General features: G+C 39.4%; 1 protein-coding gene across 1 annotated transcript in view; it reads right to left on the minus strand.

Moving 5' to 3' along the window:
• WT1 (WT1 transcription factor) overlaps positions 1–23,702 on the minus strand; it is a 64,137-nt gene that overhangs the window by 17,151 nt on the left and 23,284 nt on the right. Inside the window, exons 5-7 of the mRNA XM_051966761.1 lie at positions 19,343–19,420; positions 18,516–18,566; positions 2,186–2,282 (exon numbers count right to left, since the gene is read on the minus strand). Of these exons, the coding sequence (XP_051822721.1) occupies positions 2,186–2,282; positions 18,516–18,566; positions 19,343–19,420 (226 nt within the window). The remainder of the gene's footprint in view (positions 1–2,185; positions 2,283–18,515; positions 18,567–19,342; positions 19,421–23,702) is intronic.

Raw genomic sequence — 23,702 nt, forward strand, 5'->3', positions numbered from 1 at the left:
TGTATATTGGCATTTAAGTCCTGATTTTCTGATACCCAATCCAGTGGCTTTTCCCACTATGCACCACATTGGCTCTGCTAAGAAAGAATCAAGGAAGGTACTGACCTCAACCTCCAATCTCTGACCTCATGGTCATTCCAGCCCATTCCTGTATTTCTAGAAAAGAAACCCCTTCATCAGGGCTAGGGGAGTTTTTAGGAATCTCTCAAGATTTCCTTAAGCTCGGGTAGACATTCCTGAATATGCAAGGACAAGCTTCAAGCCTAATTAGGCCATATCTTAGATGTAATTCATTTTTTAGTTCATTTAGTTAATGGTCATTAACAATTATTAAACAAGTGACAAATGAAAAGAGTGTTCGATTTGAAGGCAGAGAATCATGGGCTGCCAGTGTGGGCTTGGGCACGTCACTCTCAATCCCCTGAGGTCTCAGTTCCTGATTGATAAAATAAAAGAATTGGACTATATTACACCTAAGACCCCTTCTTGATCTAAAATCCATTATCCTATGGCTGAATCTACAGAAGTAATAATAATAATACACAATGTTTTAAAGTTTTAAAAAACTTTTCATGTATTATAATATTATAAAAAAGGAAGGAAAAGAAAATAGGAAGGTTAGGGAGGAAGTAAAGAAAGAAGAGAGGGAATGAGAAAGAAAGCAAAGAAAAAAGGAAGGTAGGAAGAAAGGAAGGAAGGAAATTAGGAAAGAATGAAGAGAAGGAGAAAGGAAAGAGGAGAGGGAAAGAGGGAGGAAAAAAGGAAAGAAGGAATAAAAAAGGGAGTGAAGAAGGAAGAAAGGAAGGAAGGAATTTCTACACTCGTAACTATTCAAAGGTGATAATCAAATATAGGATCAACAAAGCATAGATTTAAAGTTTAAAAAAATTGAAATTAATAAAAATTTATACATCTTTGAGACATTGTGCTAAGTTCTGGGCATTCAAAGAAAATAGCCGCAATGGTTTCTTTCCTCAAGAAGCCTTTTTTCTTTTTTTTTTTTTGTACATAAGAGATTCCTTCTAAATGTTGGTTTATTGGATTTAATTCAGCATGAAGAAAGCAGCCAAATGGGAATTTCTATATTAGATAAATGGATTATCTGTATCATCAAGGGCTATCCTGTCTCTTTTGAAGGCATAACAAAGTGAGATCACTGTGTTCCATTACAAAGAAACTTCATTGAAAACATTAACAGGGATATCTCAGCTGATGATGCTGTCAGCCCCTTGGCCAATTCCAGTTATTTCTAATCTTGGACATTGGTTACTTTGAAGAAAGCATTGTACACGTGATAGGAGTTGTAACAATAGGAGACAGTTACAGTATCAACCTTGGTTAACTGTGTTCATTTTTGAGCTATTGAAAAGAGTCAGGGAGGTGGCCTTCAACAAAGTTCTCTGATTTCTCAGAAACTTTTTAACTGTTATTTTGCTTTGGGTTTGTAACTCCCTACTTTACACTGGCCCATTGTTTGGGTGACTATCTCTGGAGAGGGGAAGCCAATATGCAAGGTCAATCCACTACAGAGACCACAATAATTGACATTTTCCATGGCATACATTAGAACATTTGACCCTCACCATGATCTTATGAGGTTGGGATTCCATGAATAAACATTACCATTTTATAAGTGAGGGAACTGGGACTCAGAGAGGTGGCTCAGTTTACTAAATAGAAAACTGGATTTGGAATCTCAGTTTCCTCATCTATAAAATAGTGAGGAGCCATTTCTGGACTCTCTTCCAGGTCTAAATTTATGACCTTATGATTTTCTCATGGTCACACAGCTATTAAGCCTCATACAGAGACAGGTGTTTGTGTCACCATTTTATAAATGAGAAAAACTGAGACCAACATGGATAATGCAAACTCAGTCCTTTCTGATCCCCGGTCCACTCACTACAGGATTCCTGTATTCATTCACTGTCTCTCAATGTAAATGAAAATTAAAGAGGAGGAAGGGGCAGGAAGGATCTTGGTTTGAGTCACAGTTTATGTTGGCTTGCGGAGGAGTAGGAAACCAGCTTATCTGGAGGATGGGGGTCCTTGCTGTCAGCAAGAGGAGCCCTATAATTAGCAGCAGATTACCAAATGCCCAATGAATGACTAGTCAGTGAAGGACCAAAAGGACTGTCTGGGGAAGAGAGGAGGGAAAAGTAGCCTGACTTCCCACAATACTCACTTGTATTCCTCTAAAGACGCCATGAGTGTGTATTCTATATTGAGCTCCACAGAGGATCGGAGTCGTGTGGTTATCATTTTCATATCCCGTGGTGTGGCTGCAAGCATAAAGAGAGAAGAATTCATGAAGTTCACAGCTCCTTCTTGGAAACACCAAGCTTCCAGTCCAGAGGGGAAAGATCAGAAATAACTGGAATTGGCCAAAATAGTCATCTGGTTTTGACCTTTGATCTGGGGGTTGGGAGAAAGGGGAAGCCAAACCAGCTTAAATGCTGTGCTGTCCCATTGAAACAAACTGCTCGTTCATCCCCCAGTCTCCCCTTTTCAGCCAGCCCCAGCCTTCCTCATCAACTGCAGCCCATAGTGTGTGAGAAGCCATTAGCCCCTGGAACCCACATCTGAGTGAGTCACTGGGTGAGCCAAAAGGACTCCGAGAGAAGAGCTGTGTTTCCAACTAAGATGTTTACCATCCAAATTGCAGATCTGGCTGGCCAGAGCATCTTAGGAATGAGCAGAATGCTTCAAGTTTAACTTTAAGTACCCTGGATTTTTGTCAGCACCTCATGACTCAGATGTTACCAGATAGCACCGAGAAAGTGATGACATTTACAAGAATAGATGTCGTGTCTTGAGGAGTGGGGATTACAAATCAGTGGCCTACCTCCACTTAACCCCCAGATCAGCTTTCCAGATTAGTTTAACCCTTTCTGCCTCATCCAGGCTAGACCTAAAAATAAATCCCTGATCTCCTCCTCCCTGCCTCCCTCCAAAAAACCATTAGAATAATTTCATCCTCCTGGGAAAAATCTAGGGGAGTTAAGAAAAACACTTTATGTGGGATATATTCCTCCCACCAATCTACAAGTCAGGAAATGTTGGTGATTGATCTCTATAGGAACAATGGGGGTTGGAGTGGTGAGTGAAGGCCCTCAGAGAGGAGGCCATTGGGAATGTTCCACCCAAGCTAGGTTGGCACAATAGACCCATATTCTATGCTCCCCATGGCTGGTAAAGTTTGGATTCATAAATAAGTAGTGTCCCTGAATCCTTGTTAAGCAGCACGTATACCACCCTAGCAGAAGTAGGAGCTTCATTTCCCACCATAGAACCTCCTTAAAAAGCTACGTACTACTGATGTGACCGTGGGGCTATCACTTAACCTCCGTTTCCTTATCTGTTTAAACATGTTCCTATGAACCACACTACCAGCAGCTAGAAAGGGCATAGAGATGTGTTTTAATGACTGATTTTCCCATTTTCAGTTCCGTTATTTTTTTAGTTACATCCAACTCTTTGTGACCCCATTTGGGGTTTTCTTGGCAAAGATAGCGGTTTGCCATTTCCTTCTCCAATTCATTTTATAGATGAGGAAACAGAAGCAAATGGGGTAAAGTGATTGCCTGGGATTGTGCAGCTAGTAGGTCTTCTGGCACTTTTCTATCCATTGAACCACATGGCTGCCTGATTTTCCCAGTTGCCAAGACTCAAAATCTGACATGGCTTCCTTCTCCACCACCTCCCACATTCAATCGATTGCTGTAGTCCTGTTATCTCTATCTTAGTGAAATCTTATATGTCTTCCTTTCTATTCCATTTCCAAGACTATGACCTTCAATCTGGACCTAATGACCTCTTCCTTAGATCATTATAATAGGATCCTACTTGGTCTTCCTGCTTCCAATCTCCCTCTTTGCTGAACTTCACACAACAGCCAAAATCATCTTCCCAAAGCACAAACCATACCAATGACCTACTCGCACACTTCCAATGGCTACCCAATGTTTAACCAAGAAAATTTAAATCCCTCAAGCCTGACATTCGAGAGCCTCCTTGTGGTGGCTCCAATCAGTCTTTCCAGATTAATTTCACACACATTCCCTTGACACCTTCTATTTTCTAACTAAAGTCTACATTCACCAATTTTATGCTCAAATTGTGGAATAGAAAAGAGAACATTCCCTCTAGGTTCAAACCCTACCTCTGACACTGATGATTTATGTGACCACGCTACCTCCTTTGGCCTTAGTTCCTTCATCTGAAAAATGGGGAGATTGGACAAGATAAACCCTTTCAGCCCTAGATCTACAAGCCACTAGTTTTCCTCCAACTTCATTTACTGACACACCCAACTCCCACTTTAAAGAATGGATTGCCCCCCTCATCTCCTGACATTTCTATTGGTTGAACTAGACTCTTTTTGGTGTCTGGCTCAGGTGTCATCTCCCTGAAGTTTTCTCTGATTCTCCACCCTGTCCCTTCCAGTTCCACAAGTCTTTCACATTCAATTTGAGCCTTCCTAGATACTGAAAATTGATAATACACATTACGTTTGTTTCATAGAATCATAGGTACAGCACGGAGATCCCAAAAAGTGAAATAACTTAAAAGACAGAACAAGATTTGAACATCTTCAAATTCAAATCCTATCTCTTCCTAAGCAGCTAGAAATCAGAGAGAATGTGTCTTTTGTCTTTTTCTTTATGCCCTAATGTAAACCATAGGATTTAAAAGCAGAACAAACTTTAACGGGAATCTAATTCAACTCTCCTATTTTATTGGTAAGGAATTTGGAAGCCTTGAGAGGGGAAAGAAAAGTCTACTAAATAAATTGGAGACTCAAGTGTTAGAAAGAGTTTGGAAGAGGGGCAGTTGTAGAATTCCCCATTTAGTTCCAGTCCTCTAATAAGTTAGAGACATTAGGACTATGGCAACTAATTGAATGTGAGGTTTTAAAAAAGGCTGGTCTGGCTTCTTAGTGTGGGATCATAACAAATTTGGAAAAACATGTTGTATTTATACTCAGCTATCTCTCATTAAGAAGCAGCTAGGTAGCCCAGCTGAGAAAGCTCTGAAACCAGAGTCAAGAAGACCTGAGTTCAAATTCAACTTCAGACATGTAATAGCTGGGTGACAAGTCACTTGATTGTTCACTTGATTGTTACCTGCCCCAATTTCTTCTACTGTAAAACGTGGCTGATAATAAAAATACACCTACCTCCCAAAGTTGATAAGAGGATCAAAGAAGATGATATTTATATAAATGCTTAGCTTGACATCCGGCACATAATAGGTGCTTAATGAATGCTTGTTTTATTACTCCCTTCTTCACTTTTTCTAAACCACAAAGATCACCCATAAAAAAATTCAGTTTTTAAGGAGATAGCTCACTAATGAAAAAGAACACAAAAATAGATGGGGAAAGAGAACTCATCACCAGAGCACTCATCAATTGGAAAATGCCTGAACAAACAATGAGATAGAAATTAGAGGGACTATCATTGTGCCATAAGAAATGATGTGTAGGAAGAATTTAGAGAAACAAGAGAGATGGTTAATGAATGTTTGCAGATTGAAGAAAATAGCCCCAGAAGAACAGCATCCATAATGTCAGAGAAAGGAATGCTAAAAGATGATTGATCTCACTGAAAGGTCATGAGCAGTATTGGTTCTAGAGGATTGTTGACTGAGCACACCTTTCTCCTCTCCAGAGAAAGGCAGGTGGTAAGTGACAGACACAAGAGATTGCATGTATTGGTAGATGTGACTCTGTTTAACTCTTTTTCTTTGTTACAAAGGAAGATTCTAGCCTGGGGATGAGGGTAAGCTATATCTGGTTAATTACTGTGGTTATAAAAAAATGGCAAAAAGGCATTTAAAAATTTAGCATCCAGTCTCTGACAATACAAACTTTAGAACATTCTGATACTAATAGCTAGCATTTATATGATGCTTCAAAACTTGCAGAGTCTTCTACAAATGGTAACTCTTTGATCTTCTCAACAACCCACTGAGGTGGAGGCTATTATTATGCTTATTTTACATATAGGGAAACTGAGGCACTGAGAGGATAAAGTGCCTTCCCAGAGATTACATGATTAGCAAGTGTCTGAGGCAGAATTCAAATTTAGGTATTCTTGATTCCAGCCCTCCATCCATTGCAGCACCCAGCTGCTTGGTGACTCTCTGGGAAAGGAGAGGTCATGTGAAAGTCATGAGGAAAACAAGTGAGTTTTGCTGGCCAAGTGTGAATGGGAAGCAGCTAAGAAAGAAATGAAGTCATCAAAGCTTTGGCTGATAAGGTCTGTGATGCTCTTTCTGCCCCTTTGTTCGCTGGAATTCTGCCAGAAGTGAGACCATCACCCCAGTGGACATCCTCACAGGTGGGGTGTAAGGGACATTGTCCAAGGTGAGGAAATTGAAGTTATGAAAAACACAAAATGTCTTAAAAATCCATTTAGAGTTTGCTTGTAAGGTCATTGCAAATATGGAGTGTTTCATTCATTTTCTTTGTTTCCCTGGTGCCTAGAACAATGCCAGACAAATAGAAGCTCAACAAACCTTGTTGATTGATTGATTCACTCTAAACTGTGGCGGCTCAATGAGCTCAGAAGGACAATGAAGCTGAATTTCCCAGGAGTGCTTTCATGACAAAATTGAAGTTATGATAACAACTTCCATTTCTATGGTGCTAAATTTAAGGCTTACAAAGCACATTCCACATAACAGCTCTGGGACACTGGTAGTTTAGGTATTTTTATTCCCATTTGACTGATGGTAAATAATGGGTTTCTTCTCCAAGAAATGATTCTGATCCCCTTGGTTGTTTGTCACAGGCACACACAATCGTGGATTTAGAAGTAGAAGTTGAAGAAACTGAGTCCCAAGGGATAAAGAGATTTACTTGGCTGAAGTCTTACAGATAGAACTAACAGAGGCCAAATTTGAAGCCGAGCCTGGTGACTTGAAAGCCAATGCTCTTTGCCCCATGGTAGTATTCACTCCCACCACTTCATACTATCAAGTATATACTGACTTCTCTAACTCCAAAGCCAGCGCTCACACCCTCTAAGCACCTATAACATGTCTAAGACACTAGTGATTCAAAGACAAAACAGGACATATCTCCTACTCCGAAGAAGCTTTTTATATAGTAGGAAGAAGGGAGAGAGGGAAGAATATACACAAATCTGTGACACAGGAAAGAATCTTAAAAGTACAAAGAGAAGGATCAGGCAAAATGATAGGAGAAATTTGAGGAAGGAGTGAACGGTTTCATTTGGAGAGGAAGCAATCAAGGAAGGCTTTCTATAAGAGGTAACAGCTAAGTTGGGCCTTGAAGGAAGGAAAGAACTAAACTGCACTGAGGGAGATCTATTCTAGGAGGTGTGTCAAATACTATGAACAAGATTCAGAGAGGGCAGAACAAGAATATCAAATGCAGACTAGCCCAGTTTGGCTAAAACACAGAGTATGAGTGGGAAATAAGAGAGAAAGATAAGTTAGAGGCAGAAGGTGGAGAACCTTAAAAGCTGGAATCCAGGGTTTATATTTTATTTGATTAGTAATAGAAGTTCATTGTAAGCTTTATAGGAAACACCAGTGTCAGGGTGGTCTCATAGGAAGATTATTCTCCAGCAAGGTGAGGCACTATATTTAAAGTCAGAAGACATGGCTTCTCCTTTCATCTTGGCCACTTACTGTAGTCTATATTACTTTGAGCAAGTAACACAATCAAACCACTTAAATTCTCTAGAACTAAATGACAGGTCTGGAGTCAGAAAGTCCTCAGTTCAAGTCTGAGTTCAGATACTTATAAGCTGCATGATCCTGGGCAAGTCACTTAACTTTGTTTAACTATTTGCTTCAGTTTCCTCATCTGCAAAATGAGCTGGAGAAGAAAATGATAAACTAATCCAGTATCTTTGCCAAGAAAACTCTAAATGGAGTCATAGAGTCATACAGGACTGAAAAACAATCAATACAAACCTCCCCATCTGCAAAATGAGGATGTTAAAATAAGTGGCCAGTAAGATCCCTTCCAACTCCCAGTTTGGGACCTCTTTATTCCATGCACACTTAAGTATGTTTATATTATCTCTCCTGATAGAATGCAAACTCTTGGAGAGCAGGGACTCTTTCCTTTTTTTGTCTTTTTATGCCAAAGTTCAATTGTTGTTCTGTTATTTTTCAGTCAAGTTCAACTCTTCATGACCCCATTTGGAGTTTTCTTGCCAAAGATACAAGAGTAGTTTGTTGTTTCTTTCTCCAGCTCATTTTACAGATGAGGAAACTGAGGCAAACAGAGTAAAGTGACTTGCCCAGGGTCATATAGTTGGCAAATATCTGAAGACAGATTTGAACTCAAGAAGAAGAATCTTAAAAAGAATCTTCTTCACTCCAGGCCCAGCATTCTATTTCCTGGACCATGTAGTTGCCCTTTGCAAAGTTCAGTGCATGTCACATATTAGATATGTAATAAATGCTTGATTGGTGAATAATCCTATGATCTGGATTCAAAATCCCAGCTCTGCTTCTTACTATGGACTATGATAGAGTCACTTGCTTAGAAACCAATAGCAATAGTTAGCTTTGACAAACCTGAGGCAGCTATTAGGACCATTGGAGACACATAAGTGTTTTGGGAACTGAAGGTGACTTTGCTCTCTGGAACATTTGGACCATTCAGTATGCATGGAGGTCTAGTGCCAGGACATTAAGCCATCATTAGCTTCCTCTGCTTTACTTTTTCATGTTTCTTTGTAAGAAAAAATACTTTGTTCCTTTTTTTAAAAATTGATTTTTGAAAGGCAATTGGGATCAAGTGACTGGCCCAGAGTCATACAGCAAATAAGTGCTGTGACCAAATTCAAACTCAGGTTCTCTTGACCTCAGGGCCAGTGCTCTATTCACTGCCCCTGTTATGTTTCTTTCAGTAATAAGAATTGGGGACAGAGCCTAGGGAAGAAAGTCCATGCCATGCCCTCCTCAAGATGCCTAAATTGAAATCCTATGACTCAAGATTTATGTTGGTATGAGTAAAGATCATGCCTAAGAAACAAAAGAAAATTTAATAATTTTGGCACCTGTTGCAAACCTTGCTCAGGACAAGCAAAGCCAAGGGACATTTCATAATGTAAAAACATCACAAACAGGAATTAGGCCAAATTCGTCAGAGCAAGAGGGGAAATTAATGAATCTAGTGACCCTTAGAGTGATAAGTGCCCAGTAGAAAGCTCCTTTAGGGCAGGATGAGTTTATTTTTCGATTTTTTTATAGCCAGTATCTAGCACAGTACCTGAATAAGATGGGTGCTTAATAAATGCTTGTTGATTGATTGAAAAGAGTGCTGAACTATATTTTTGTGCTCTCTAAATTTCAGCACTGAAGCAAAGACCCATTCAACTCATTCTCATTACGGCTTTGCTAAGTAACGCTTGGATGCTATTCTTTTAAATAAAAATAACTGACATTTATAGCACTTAATATGTGCTAGGTTCTGGGCCAAGTGCTTTCCAATTATTATCTCATTTGATGTTCACAACAACCTTGCAAGATAAATGCTATTATTATATCCTTTTTACAGATAAGGAAACTGAGGCAAACAGAAGTTAAGTGTGCTACCAAACTGTCCCAAGAAGAATAATCTAAATTGCCTATGGGATTTTATAAGCATTTTATCCTGATCGTAGGAAGACAACAAAGGAGCAACAATAGTTATCAGTCCACCATACATCTAGTGACTTCATTTCCTACAATAGTCTGAACTTAGCCTTACATATTTTTTCCTAGGCCGTTGAAAAATAAACCAAGGAAAACTTGCCTCACAGTCTGCCCTTGTAGTTTATAAAAGCAGGAACCATATAACATGAATTCTAATCTCTCTGAACCATTGAGCATTCAACTGGAGCTCAGAAGATACTTAATACATGGAAAATAGCTCTTTTAAAAAATAATAATATAAAAATTTTGATCTTCCACAGAACAAGAGATTTTTTTTTCTTAAAAAAAAAAAAAAGATACAACCCTACAGATGAAGAAAAGCAGAGCTCTGTCCAAGAGCCAGATCAGTGGGAAATGTTGAAAATAAATAGTACTTTCTGAAAACAATTAGCATTTCATATGAATATTCAAAAAAGTAAAAACCGGGGGACCTGCACTCTCTCTCACACACCTTCGGTTATTAACTAGGGAAGTCTCAGCTCTATCATTTTTAGACACAAGGGGGACGTGACATCTTGTCTTCACCTAGTTATTGTCTCCAATCAGGATGAAAGTAAGGATCTTGGGAAGATTCTAAGCTCTGGTAAATCCTGAAGAATGGAATTCAGGCTCTGAAGCCTCATCTCTAGAATTTAGAGCAGGAGCTTCTCCCTACTACCCCCCATTTCCAAAACACTTGTTTTCATCAGTTTAGGGAGTTCATGGAGAACCTACCTTCAGGAGGCACAAGTCAGACCCCATTTTGCAAGGTAGGGTCTCAGAGAGCTGCCTAGAATAGTCAAGGGATGCACAGACAGTAGGTGTCAAAAGTAGGATTCTCTCTCTCTCTCTCTCTCTCTCTCTCTCTCTCTCTCTCTCTCTCTCTCTCTCTCTCTCTCTGTCTGTCTGTCTCTCTACACCTAACCTCACTCTGCCTGGAAAAAAATAGACTACATCCAGATTGTAAAATGCCAAATTAAAAAAAATTTCCATGTCATCCAAAAGGCAATAGACAACCACTGGATCTTCTTCATTGGGCAAGTGACATGGACAACACTGGGCTTTACAAAATATCTATTTAGAATCCGTATAGGGGATCAGTTAGAGCAGGGAAAGAGAGACTGGATTCAAGGAGGCCAATTAGAAGGCAATTTCAATAGTCCAGGGAAGAGGCGATCGAGGTTTTGAGCAGGTAAATTATAGAATGAGAGAAAGAAAACAGACAAGGGAAATGCTATGAAAGTGGAACTGACATGACTTGGCGACTGATTGGTACAGGGTCGAAAAGAATCATAGATGTAATCTAGTCTAACACCCTCATTGTACATATGAGTAAACTGAGGCTTTCTTGCCTCCAAGTCAATGCCCCCACCCTGTATGTGAAATTGCTTTGTATTAATTTGTGTTTCAGTGGATCCCCAAAAAAGAATGAATAAAATCTTTGAGAGCTGGAACTGTTTTTGCTTTTATTTGAGTCTTTGAATGGAGTTCTCAAATGGTATCATTTAAATTGAAAAGAATTCCACTCTTTCTGTAAGGGATTTTTTTGAGAAACATCACTTTTTAGGTGGGGGAAAGAAACCTTGGCTAGAATGGAAATTTAAAAGTAAAGATGGAAAATTTTGAGATGATTCTGTTTGTCATTTAGAAGGAGTTCTTTCCACCAAATTCACCAACTTATCCTTTGAACTGGAATAGACTTATTTCACATTAAAATCAGGGAGTTGGAAATAAAGAATAAATGAATGTTCCTACTCACTTAGCAATAGGGAAAAAGTTGTAAAAATAATTTAACAGATGTTCTATACAGATGTTTGTAGCAATACTCCCTCCTCAGTCCTAACCAGATTAAAATGTAACTGAGAAATATTTAACAAAATAAAGAAAATTACACTGGAACATAGACAACATTAATATGTGATTTCCTAAGCCAATTTTAACACCACTGTTTTAGAACATCTGTTTGGTGGGCCATTTTTTCCAGTGCTTTCTCTACCTGAATTTCTCCCAGAATTATTCTACTGAAACATGAACAGCATGTTTCCTGTTTATTAGTCTTTAAAAAGGTTTGAAATGAAGAAATGGGTATCTAACCTTAGTCTCAGGGCAGTTAAGCACATAGGAATTTTAACTTAGGTAGAATCAGAAATCATCTTCTCTAATCCCTACAAAGATCAAGGAATCGGAGATGAGATAAGTTTTTGACCAAGATCACCCAGAGAAAAAGTAGCTGAACTGGATAAGAAATGATGAGCAGATAGATTTCAAAGAAAGCTGGAAAGGTTCTTATAAACTGATGCAAAGTGAAATAAGCCGATCCAGGAGAACACTGTACATAGTAACAGGATTATACAATGAAGAATTGTAAATGACTTAGCCATTCTCAGTTACAAAATGGCCCATGACAATTCTGAAGGACTCGTGATGAAAAGTGCTATCCCACCTCCAGAGAAAGAACTCATATTGTCTGAAAATGTACTGAAGAATGCAATTTTTACTTTCTTTCTCTTATTTTTTCTTTTATTTTAATCCTTTTGTGAACAATTGCACATGTAAATCCTATATCTGCTTACCATCTCAGGAAGGGGGAAAGGGAAGAAGGAGGGATAGAGTTTGGAATTCAAAATTCTAAAAAAAATGTTTTAACATATAATTGGGGAGTAGATATTATTTTTAAAATGGGAAAGAATAAATAAAGTTTATTTGTTAAACAATAAGGTTTTATTACATTTTAGGAATCTTATCAAATTATTTAAGATGAGAACCCCACTAATCATCTCTGTGTTAATATTTGCTCAGGGTAGATTGTCTAAATTGGGCAAACAGTATAAACTGAATAAAAGCCTGAAAAGAAATGAGTGGAAAAGGGGAGTAAAGTGGGAAAAACAGAAACGAGAGAAGGGGAGTTTGGGCTGGAGAGGCTACTGAATTAGTCTACTGAAGTGAGAGGAACAAGGGACTCAGCATTAAATCATAACCAGTCATTTCCTATTCCACAAACCCAAGAGTCTCATTCTTTGTTCTCCACATTATGGCTAACAGACCTCAGCCAAGCTGAAGACAAGAAGGTAATTAATGAAGAACCCAAGACCAAAGAGAACTGCATTAGAAGAGAAATCAAGGACTATTGAGGGAAGAGGGGAGTTGGGGCATGGTTTTTCATTGAGGAAAACTCTTCTCCATCTTTGCTTTGCATCTCAAGCCCAAAGCCCCTCAGGAGCCACTTAGAAACAGGCCATTCATTTTCAAGATGTAAATCTCTTGGAAGGATACCTTATGTTCACAGACTGAGAATGGAGGTGCTGGGCTGTGTATTGTAACTCTTGGCTAGAAGAGACAGATAACTCATTTGGCAAAGATTCTCAGTGATGAGACCATGTCTAGCACTGATTTTCTACAGATTCTACAGTCTTGGCCCTACCAAAACGTCAACCTTGTTTTTACCATAGATCACTCAGCTCAGCGCGCTCTCTCTCTCTCGTCTCTTTCTCTCTATCTGTCTCTGTCTCTCTTTCTCCCTCTCTCTCTCTCTCTCTGTATCTCTCTGTCTCTTTCTCTCTATCTGTCTCTGTCTCTCTCTGTCTCTCTCCCTCTGTATCTCTTAGTCTCTCTCTCTCTTTCCCTCTGTATCTTTTGGTCTCTCTGTCTGCCTCTCTCTTATCTCTTTCTCTGTGTCTTTCCTTTCTCCCCCCTCTCTCTCTGTCTCTCTCTGTCTGCCTCTCTCTTCTCTCTTTTCCTCCTATCTCTCTCTCCCTCTCTCTCTCTCTTCTCTCTCTCTCTCTCTCTCTCTTCTTCTCTCTGTCTCTGTGTCTCTCCTTCTTAGCCCCCTCTCTTTTTCTCTCTCTGTCTTTGTTTCTCTGTTTTTCTTTCTGTCTCTGTCCCTCTTTATCTCTGTCTCTCTGTCTCTCTCTCTCTCTCTCTCTGTCCCTCTTTATCTCTGTCTCTCTGTCTCTCTCTCTCTCTCTCTCTGTCTCTTTCATTTTATTTTTTGTTTCCTCCTTGAAAGCATCCACAGATCAAATACTCTGCTCCTACCAGGCTGTGAACTTCTTGGACATGCAAAGAAGCATTTGTTCTGTACCATATTCCGTCCATATTTCCATTGTGTCCGATTTCCCACTCCCCCTTCCCAAGTCCCTGGAGAATAACCTCTTCCTCATTTTAATAGCTTGGACCCCAGTCAAGGTTGATGTGTTTCTCCATTTTGCAGGATATTTTCTCCAGAAAAGACAAAACAGTGTCTAACAGTGTTAGTTTAACAGCCTGAGCTTTTTTTTAATCCTTTAGAAACCAGAAACCGTGAAGAAATGGAGGAAAGATGGTTCCTTTTTAAAACTCCAAATTGAACAGAAAAGCAAAGGTTTTTTTTTTTAATTACACATAATACTGGCTTATGCTACAGAAAAAAAAAATTCCCTTGGAACTCATCTTTCCTTAAGAGTCCCATTTTTAAAAAATCTAATGATATTTTGGTGGGGGGTATGAGAGGCACTAAGCCTCCTAAAATATCCTATTCCTGCCTTGAATTCAGTCAGAAATAGCATGTTCTATATCACAGCCATAAGAAATCCCTGTTCCTGGCTTCCAAAGGCAACACAGCCTTGACCATCAATCAATAAATGGGTCAATAGATATTTATCAAGCATTTGTCACATGCTAGACCTTGTCACCACATCACACCCCTGCTCACCCCATTGTCTCTAGCATCAAATACAGATTCCTACATCTGACACTGAAGACCTTCTTCTGACGGGCTCTAGCCGACATTTCCAGATTTATTCCCCTTCATACACACCATGTCCTAGCCAGACTATTCCCAAAACTTGCCAGACTATCTCCTGCCTCTACTGGGCACGCACACAGCTGCGGTACAACACTACCCCAGGCATGCCATCATCCCTATTCCTGCCTTTTAGGACACATCTTCCATTATGGCTCAGTTTGAGCACCACATCTTGTACTCTCCCATGATTCTTCATGGTTTCCATGAAGAAGCCATGAACCATGGATTCTATGGTTCAGATAGGTTCTCTCCTTCTTCATATAGTCCAGCTATTTTAAACTTCTATTTTAAAACTCAGGTCGCAGGCTAAAATTTTGTTTAAGCCAAGCACCTCTAACGTTCCCCACCACGGTTATCTGATACATACTTTTATACCCGAGATATTCCTGCAACACTGAGGGAGAAGGACTTTGGCATTCTATATCACAGGCAATAAAGGTTTCAAACGCCATGGTCTCCACAGTCAAAGCAAAGAACCAAACTGGACCAATTAATGAACTTAATGAGATTTTTTTTCTATCAGGATCATGCAAATAATTTGCTCTTCTGCCTTGGTATCCCAGCTTTTATGTGGTTTTTAAAATATATAACTAGTAGTAGGGACTCACGGTGACATAAATCTACAATGTGCGCAGAGAAGTCAGGCTAGCGATCCCTAAATCCCTCCCAGTTTGGACATTCTGTGGTTGAAGGCTCTTTCCAACTTTGACATGCTGTGGTCTTTGGAGATTTGCTTTCTATTCTGACATTCCACACTCCATACCATTCCATCTCCTATGTTCTAGAGTTCTCCAGCTCTAACATTCTGGAGTTCTAGCTTCTAAGATCCCTTCTACCTCTAACACTCTGTATTCTAGATTGTAAAGTCCTTTCAACTTTTGCATTCTGTGTTCTAGGTTGTAAAGTCCCTTTCAGTTATGACATTCTGTACTCTAGACTATAAGGTGCCTCCTAGCTCTGACACCCTGTTCTAGATTATAAGTATTTCCCAGCTCCAACACTCTGCATTCTAGATTGTAAAGTCCCTTTTAACTCTTGCATTCTGTGTTCTAGGTTGTAAAGTCCCTTTCAGTTATGAGACTCTGTACTTTAGGCTATAAGGTGCCTCCTAGCTCTGACACACTGTTCTAGATTACAAAGTACTTCCTAGCTCTGACACTCTGTATTCTAGATGGTAAGATTCCCTCCTAGATCTGACACTCTGTATTCTAGGTTGTAAGGGGCCTCCCAGTTCTGAAACTGTATTCTAAATTATAAGGTCTCTTCTAGTTTTGATACTTTGTGTTCTAGACTGTAAGGTTTCTCCCAGCTCTGATAACTTACGTTCTAAGCTGTACATTTCCTTCCAGCTCTGACATCCTGTGCTCTGTGTTCTATGAATCCATCTATCTGTCCCATGGCCCATGTTTTATCATTTATCTGTATTTACTTCTATACACAGTGTTATCTCCATCCAGTAGAACATAAGCTTTTGGAGGATAGGGATGTTTTTGTTATTGTCTCCTTTCAGAAGCAAGACACTCCTACAAGAGCATAACAGCAACAGCAGCAACAACAACAACAATAAATAATAGTACCTGGAATTTCTATAGCCCTTTAAAGTTTGCAAAGTGCTTTGCCAATATTATCTCATTTTGTTCTCACATCAATCCCCATTTTATAGATGAAGAAAGTGACACAGACAGAAGAGATCCGGGGTCACACAATTAGTATCTGATGTGACATAGAAATCTTTCTGACTCCAGATCCAGAATTCTTCACAATGCCTGATAAATGCACAGGCTTTAAAAAATTGGTGCTAATTGATCAGTTGATTGGTTAATTGTCCTAAGGGCCTTTCTAGACCTAACATTAGACTATTCTACAAAAGGAACTTATCCAAAAGTGCTGATCCAGAGTATAGTGTGAAGTCCCTGAGTATTAAGAGCTGGAAAACCAGGGTTTCCCTGCTCTGCTGCTTACTCTGTAGGGAGCAGGAGGAAGTTGTTTAACTTCTGTGAACCCTACTTTCCTCATCTGTAATTCTGGGGACAATGTACTGCTTCCCTTGTAGGAATTGTGTGGATCAAATGAGGTAATGCAGGGCAAGTGTTACACAATGGCAGCAACAATTATTTATTTATTTAAATAAATGTCTTTATGTAACAAGTCTAGATTTCTAGGAAGGGCAATGATACCCAGAGTATCTGGAGTTGGAGTCAGAAAGACCTGAGTTTCAACCCTAGCTGTGTGACCCTGGGTAAGTCACATAATAACAGCCATCTGTAACATAATAATTTCCTCATCTATGAGATGGTGATAATAATTACTTTCAGAGTAATTACTAGGATAAAATGAGATAATATTTATAAAGCACTTTAAAAATCTTAAAGGATTAAGCTATAAATTCAATCGGTTATCATTGTTATTGTTGGTGCTACTGGATACTACATAGGAATCTGTAGCTTCTGAAGGTAGTGGGTATACAAGAATTATTTTTCCTTTCAATTTTTTCCCCAAAATTTAATGAATTCAATATAGAGAGAAAACTATGGGAAAGAAGTGTGGCATAATCAATCAAATGTATTTTTTTAAAACCTTGAAGTCCTTTCCTCCAGGTAATATAGAAAAAGGCAGACTAATGAATAATAATTATAACAATAGTAACAATTATAATTTTAATTATGTAATTACAATAACACTTAAATAATACTTATATAACCATGTTTATCATTTTAATGCTAATGTGATATTTATGATTATAATGTAATGATGCTTTTGAGTATATTAATATTATAATATTTATTATTGTAATATAATGATGCTTGTAATGATGATGTCAATTTGATAATAGTTATGATTATAATAATATAATGTCTATTTGTGTATATATGATACATCCTACTGAATTATTCCACTATATGTTATATTCTACTATATGTTATATTCAATTTGTCAAACATTAAATCATAGCTGAATTTTTTGGTAGTTCCCTGCCCACCAACCTCTACTTTTTACCTTTCCAAATTTTTAAAACCCCTTGTATGATTTTTTTTTTAAGTCCTGAATGGTACTAGGAAATATATACACAGGAAAACATGAAATATTTCCCAATGTCCTTCAGTCTCTTCTGTGGATTAAGTTTGGTTTAAGAGGAAGGGAGATAATTCTTAAACTTCAAGTAGAAGAAAAGACCAAAAGGGAAAGAAGTCAAGTAAGGGATTCCAAAGAAAAGAAAGAATGGGAAGTTTTGGAAAGCAGGGAAATTTAAGATAAAAAAAAAAGAGACACAAAAGAAAGAGTTCTAAAGTTGTCAGTAGCAGACCAGAGGAAAGTAGGAGAGAGCAAGATGCTGAAGTAAAAGCAAAGGAAAACCTGCCACCAACACAACCAACACAGAGATAAAGGAGGTGAGGATGTTCCTGACTGCCCACAAGCAGCTCTGAGTAGTAGAGAAGTATTTGGCAGCAAGTCACTAGTAGATGCAAAATCCAAAATGGCTGCACTCATATTGGGAAAGCTGTTGGGCATAACAGAAAATGAGGTCGAGTGAAAAAAAGGGGAGAAATGGTCCTGGGTTCTGGGAATGGAAAGAGAGAAAATAACCCACAGGAATAATCCTAGGAGAAGGGCTGAGGAAGGCATAATCATCAGGGAGTTAAAAGATTTAGATTTGATAGAATCAATGGTTCACCCTAAGAAACTTTAGGGGAAGGAGAATAAAAGTGAGTGAAGAAAAATACAGAGCTCAGCATGTATATACAGCAGACATTCCACAGCCTATAGGTCTAAGAGGAACAAGCAGAAACTACAAAATGAGCATAGATGTGAAACATAGACTGAGAAAAGTCATCTATGGGACCCTAAAAAAGGGATATTCCATGACTGGATCTCTCAGGTTCTCTCCCACAACAGTCCTAATTCAAGTACAAGAAAGAGAGCAAGACTTTGAGCTTTGGCCCCTGTTGTTCCTGAGCCCATTCCCAGCATCCCTGATCATGCTTCATCATTTGGACTTGTGTAATGTTCCTATTGCCATGTGCCAAAGGCAGCATCATTACTTCTGGAAACCAGAGTATCAGCCACTCACTTGCTTTGCCCTTCTGTCCATTTCAATGAGCTGGAGTTGCCAGCAGCAGGTCTAGAAGAGAAGAAGAAGAGGTGGGGTGGGGATGGCGCATGCACTGTGCAGGGTGAGCTGCCCTACCTAGAAATCCAACGGGGAGCCAGCGTTTGCTTAAGAGATACAAAGATGGCAGGGCATCTCAAAGGACTTGGGCAACCCCCAGCCTTGCCAGGTCTGATCTCTGATACCTGCCTGAGGAGGGAAGGGGCTTTGAAAGAGCTTTCTCCTGCTAGCTAGAACCAATTCCAAGTTACTCATCTTCCTGAAGTGATCTGAGGGCCTCTGTAGTAGAATATCAATCAGGGTGGATGCCTGTTGGTGGGGCCATTCTCAAGCAGATCTGACTGTCGACTGTCCAAAGCATCATCACTCAAATACAAATTTGGGGCCTGGACTTTGTACGCTTAAAGCATTTCTTGATAAGTATAATGGATACCATCTGTAAATAACATTTCCTCCAAAATGTGAACGTTAGGGGAAAATCAACTGAATGAACAAAAGTTTGGAGAACTCCAAGGCATTTAATACAAAATGACCACATTGAAAGTTAAATTTTTGTTACCAAGCCCATGGAATGGGAAAAATAGTATACATTAGACCCCTCCCCAAATCAGTTCGTTTTCTTAAAATTATCCACAAAGATCACCAACCATTAAAAAAAAATACCTGTGAAAGACAAAGAAAGGCAATTTGATGTTGTCCTACTATTATCTTAAAACTGGGTCAGACAAATCCAAATTATTGTAACTGAACAATCACTTTGAGAGAAAACCGTGAGCGATCAACCTTACCCCTTCAGTGTGGCCCCTAGATTCATCTGGTTCCAGGTCATGCATTCTAGCTGCGAGGTCATTTGGTACAGATTGTCACTATGAGAAAAATAGCCAGAATTAGAGGAAGTAAACAAATATTTGTTAAGTCAGTGCCTACTACATACAAGGCATTGTGCTATATTCTTTAAAAATATTTCATTCAAGGGGCAGCTAGGAGGCACAGTGGGTAGAGCACCAGCCTTGAAGTCAGGAGTATCTGAGTTCAAATCTGGCCTCAGACACTTAATGCTTCCTAGCTGTGTGACCCTGGGCAAGTCACTTAACTCCAATTGCCTCAGCAAAAAAAAAAGGAGCATTTTCTTCTTTTTCTTCTAGAGAAAACTCTTCTACCCCCCCATTTCATATGGTGGATTTGAAACACATTGTCACAAAAGTTCCAAGCTTCTTGACCCTTGGCAGCCATCCAGTTCAACCCAAATCCAAAAAGAATATCCATTACCACACTCTCATGAGTAGTCACCCAACTTCCACTAAAAGGCTCTATTGAGGACGCCTACTAAGCTCTCAGGACACCCATTCAATCACTTTTGACTTTCTGTTCCCCCATTTGACAATCATCTTCCATCTTTATTCTGTGTGTCCATCGCCCAAACCTGGAATGTGCTCACTCATCACCTCCCCATGGAACCCATTTATCCTTTAGATGCAGCCCAGGAGCCATCTTCTGTGTGAAACTTTCCCTGATCTGCCTGACTGCTAGTGATCTCACTAATTATCTTATATCTAATTATTTTTGCATTTATTTATATTTATCCTGTATGCACTTACAAGGTATCCCCAATCCTAGAGTAGTTTTTAAGCTCAATTGGCTATTAAGAATTAAGTGGGAGCCAAGATTTTGAGGTACACAATGGATGGAGCATCAGCCCTAGAGTCAGCAGGACCCAAGCTTAAATTCAAGTGTCTTTAGACACTTCCTAGTGATCCTGGGTAAGTCACTTAACCCTGCTTGCCTCAGTTTCCTTTTTGCCTCAGTAAAATGAGCTGAAGAAAATGGCAAATCACTCCAATGTTTTTGCCAAGAAAATCCCAAATGATTACATGGAAAATGAGACACAATTGAAATGACTCAACAGCAATAATATCAAAGACTCTGGGAACACCTTGTACATAGAATGGATGCCTTTGACACCATCAGTAACTACATACAGCTGGAGCTTAATGAGTGCTTGGGGACAGCACAGATTGGCCAGCTCTATTATTTCTAGTCCTAGTTCTAATATTATTTCTAGTTCCTCCTCCCTATGTCACCCTTTCAAATGTCTAGAGAGATCTATTGTGTCTTCGGCCACTCCAAATTTTATCAACTCATCTTTATATGTCATGAATTTAAAGCTTTTCACCATTCCGATTGTTCTGCCTGGACATGAGAATCATTCATTCAGGTTGTTCTGCTCTGAATATTAGAATCATTCATTCACATTGTCCTGTTTGAACATTAGAATCATTCATTCAGTTTGCTCTGCTCTGGACATGAGAATCATTCATTCAGGCTGCTCTTCTCTGGACATCAAAATTATTCATTCAGATAATTCTGCTCTGAACATTAGAATCATTCATTCAGGATGCTCTGCTTTGGACATGAGAATCATTCATTCATTTGCTCTGCTCTGGACATGAGAATCATTCAAAGGTCCAGTAGAAATAATGGTAATAATATCTGTAATAGTATCTGACCCTAAAAGATTTTTAAAGTAGACAGAGCATCTTATCCATATTATCTTACTTGATCCTTGTAATACCCTTATGAGGTAGTTCCTATATGTACTATTATCCCCATTTTACAGATGAGAAGACCAAGATCAGAGAGCAAATTAAATGATTCACCCGGAATAATACAACCTGAGAATTAGAGGTAAGAGATATGAACTTAGCATGAACCTAGACTCAACATCCAACACCCTAAGAAAGATGTCCTTAGGAAAATAAACAATTGAAATTTCAAAGAGATCTTTAAATAACAGAGAAAGAAGCTGTAGAGACTGATGGTATGAAAGGTCATTTAGACTCTATAATCCCAAGTTCAAGTCAAAATCCTGGAGCTAAAATGTAAAGGAGAGCAGAATAAGTATTTGTGAAAATTCATTAGTTGTTTTAACCAAAAGAAAAAGGTCACATGGTTTGAGGTGGCCCAAAATAACGGAAAGTGAAGGGTGATGGGTTGGCCAGTACAAGTGGATGTGAGATAGAAGCAAAAACCAATATGGAGAATGATGTTTTGCCAGAAAGGATACTGGGGGGAGGAAAGGAGCTGGTGGCTGGCACACACTAGGTACTTTAGAAATACTTGCCGCTTGATACTGGGAATCACAATCCATCTGTGACTTAAATTGAGTCCTAGGGAACCTCTTGAGGTGTGAAGAGGTAAAGAAATTTATCTATTATCATGGGATGGTAGAACTAGTGCTGAAAGGACCTCAGAAGCCATCTTTTCAATACTGGAATTTTACAGAAAAGGAGGTCCTTTTCTGTTAGGGGAAAGTCTAACAGAGGTCCAGGAAAGTCAAATCAACAACTCAATAAGCATTTACCACTATGGATCAGGCACTATGCTAAAGCCTGGGGATACAGAAATAGCCCCCCCTCCCCCCTTGTCAGTGAGGGCACAAATGGAAGACCTACTAAGCGCTGGACTTCTGTCCCAGCAGTCTGGGTATCAGGACTGCTACATACAAAAGCTAGGAAAAAGCCCTTACTCATCATATATGACATCTCAGAATCCAGCGAATTAGCGAGCAATGTTTAATAAGCAATAATGGATGGCAAATCCGAAGAATCTGCCCTCTCCACATGGCAATGCCTTTGAGTTGCTCCACCAGCCTGGGCAGCACCAAGCTTTAATTAAAAAAGCTATTTCTGTCGAGCCAACAGAAACGGGCCGCTGAGGAAGGAGCCTTCCACGGGGCGATGATGGACACGGCCGCCATTCCGAGTAAATGAAGACAGCCCTGTGCTTTCTCCAAAGTCCGATTAATCAAAGCAAAACACATCTGAGTCTCATGTAATCCCGTCCAAAAACGATTTTTTAACTCCCCAGGGCAGGAACTTCTGATAACGAGCAAATCAGATTCCAAGAGGAGATTTTGCATATGAAAAGTCAAGTGACTTCAAACTCCAAGTATGCAAAGCATCATTTGTCAGACAGGTTGGCCGCCATCATTCATGCTCTTGTCTGACTGGCTATTATGCTACTATAATATCCTGCATGTCATCCCCCTCCTCCCCCCCCCCAAAAAAAAGAAAGAAAGTATTAAACTTTCCTACGGTTGGCAACAGCAACCCGTGCTGGTCCGTGCCACCACATTGCACAATTCCAGAGATTCTTTGCTGTAAGGCGGGTGTAATTAATTCCTGCAGGACCCAGCTTTTTATTAGAAGCACCAGCCCAGTGCATTTCCAGGAGGAGACTCCGCTCACTTTCTCCAGGCTGACAGTTCATTAATAAGAGACCTCCTCCACAATTTCAACTGGTTTTTGTTCTCCCTCGCCTTTTCATCAGGCAATCCATTTATTCATCTTGTCATTAATCTAAGCCAACAAGCATTGTATTCCCCGGGCAGCTGTATATTTTTGTGACAATTTTTTCCCCTTTTTTAAAAATATTGCTCACCCACTAAAATCACTCAGCCCTACTGACAATTTGCCTAGTCCCGATCCCCCAAATCCTTCTTCATTTTAATTCATTAGTGTGACACAGGAGAAAAGTCTTGGGATTTTCAGGAGTTGCAGGAGACAGACTTCTCAAAGGAGATTTCTGTATCTAGACACCTCTTTGGCTTGCATCTGAGGGATCCTCACAGTTTGGGCAGCCCTGGGTTTGAGTTCAAAGGGCACAAGACAAAGAGAATAGGTCAAAGGTTGCTGACACTGAAGTAACTACTTCTTGGACACAGGATTTTTTTTCTAAATATATATATATACACATACATACATATGGAGAGAGAAAGAGAGAGAGAGAGAGAGAGAGAGAGAGAGAGAGAGAGAGAGAGAGAAGGAGAGAGAGAAAAAGAGACAGAGAGGGGGAGAGAGAGAGAGAGAGAGAGAGAGAGAGCGCAGCATACTATTTTGTGGTCTTCCTCAAGAAAACAGCTTCAAATTAAAATGGTTATTTGAATAAGATTTGAGTTTTTTGAAGGTAGGGTCTCCTATGGATCTTGTGGTAGAACCAGTGATTGCAACAGTAAATAATAAATATTTTTTTAAGAACAGGAGGCATGACTTGGAGAAAGACTAATATTCTGATGCCTCCTAGGGAACATCCACTTTCAGGAAAAGTAATGGAGGGAGCATCTCCAATAAAACTATAATAAGCAACTTC

Source organism: Antechinus flavipes, chromosome 6, assembly GCF_016432865.1.
Source record: "Antechinus flavipes isolate AdamAnt ecotype Samford, QLD, Australia chromosome 6, AdamAnt_v2, whole genome shotgun sequence".
In the NCBI taxonomy this organism is placed as follows: domain Eukaryota; kingdom Metazoa; phylum Chordata; class Mammalia; order Dasyuromorphia; family Dasyuridae; genus Antechinus; species Antechinus flavipes.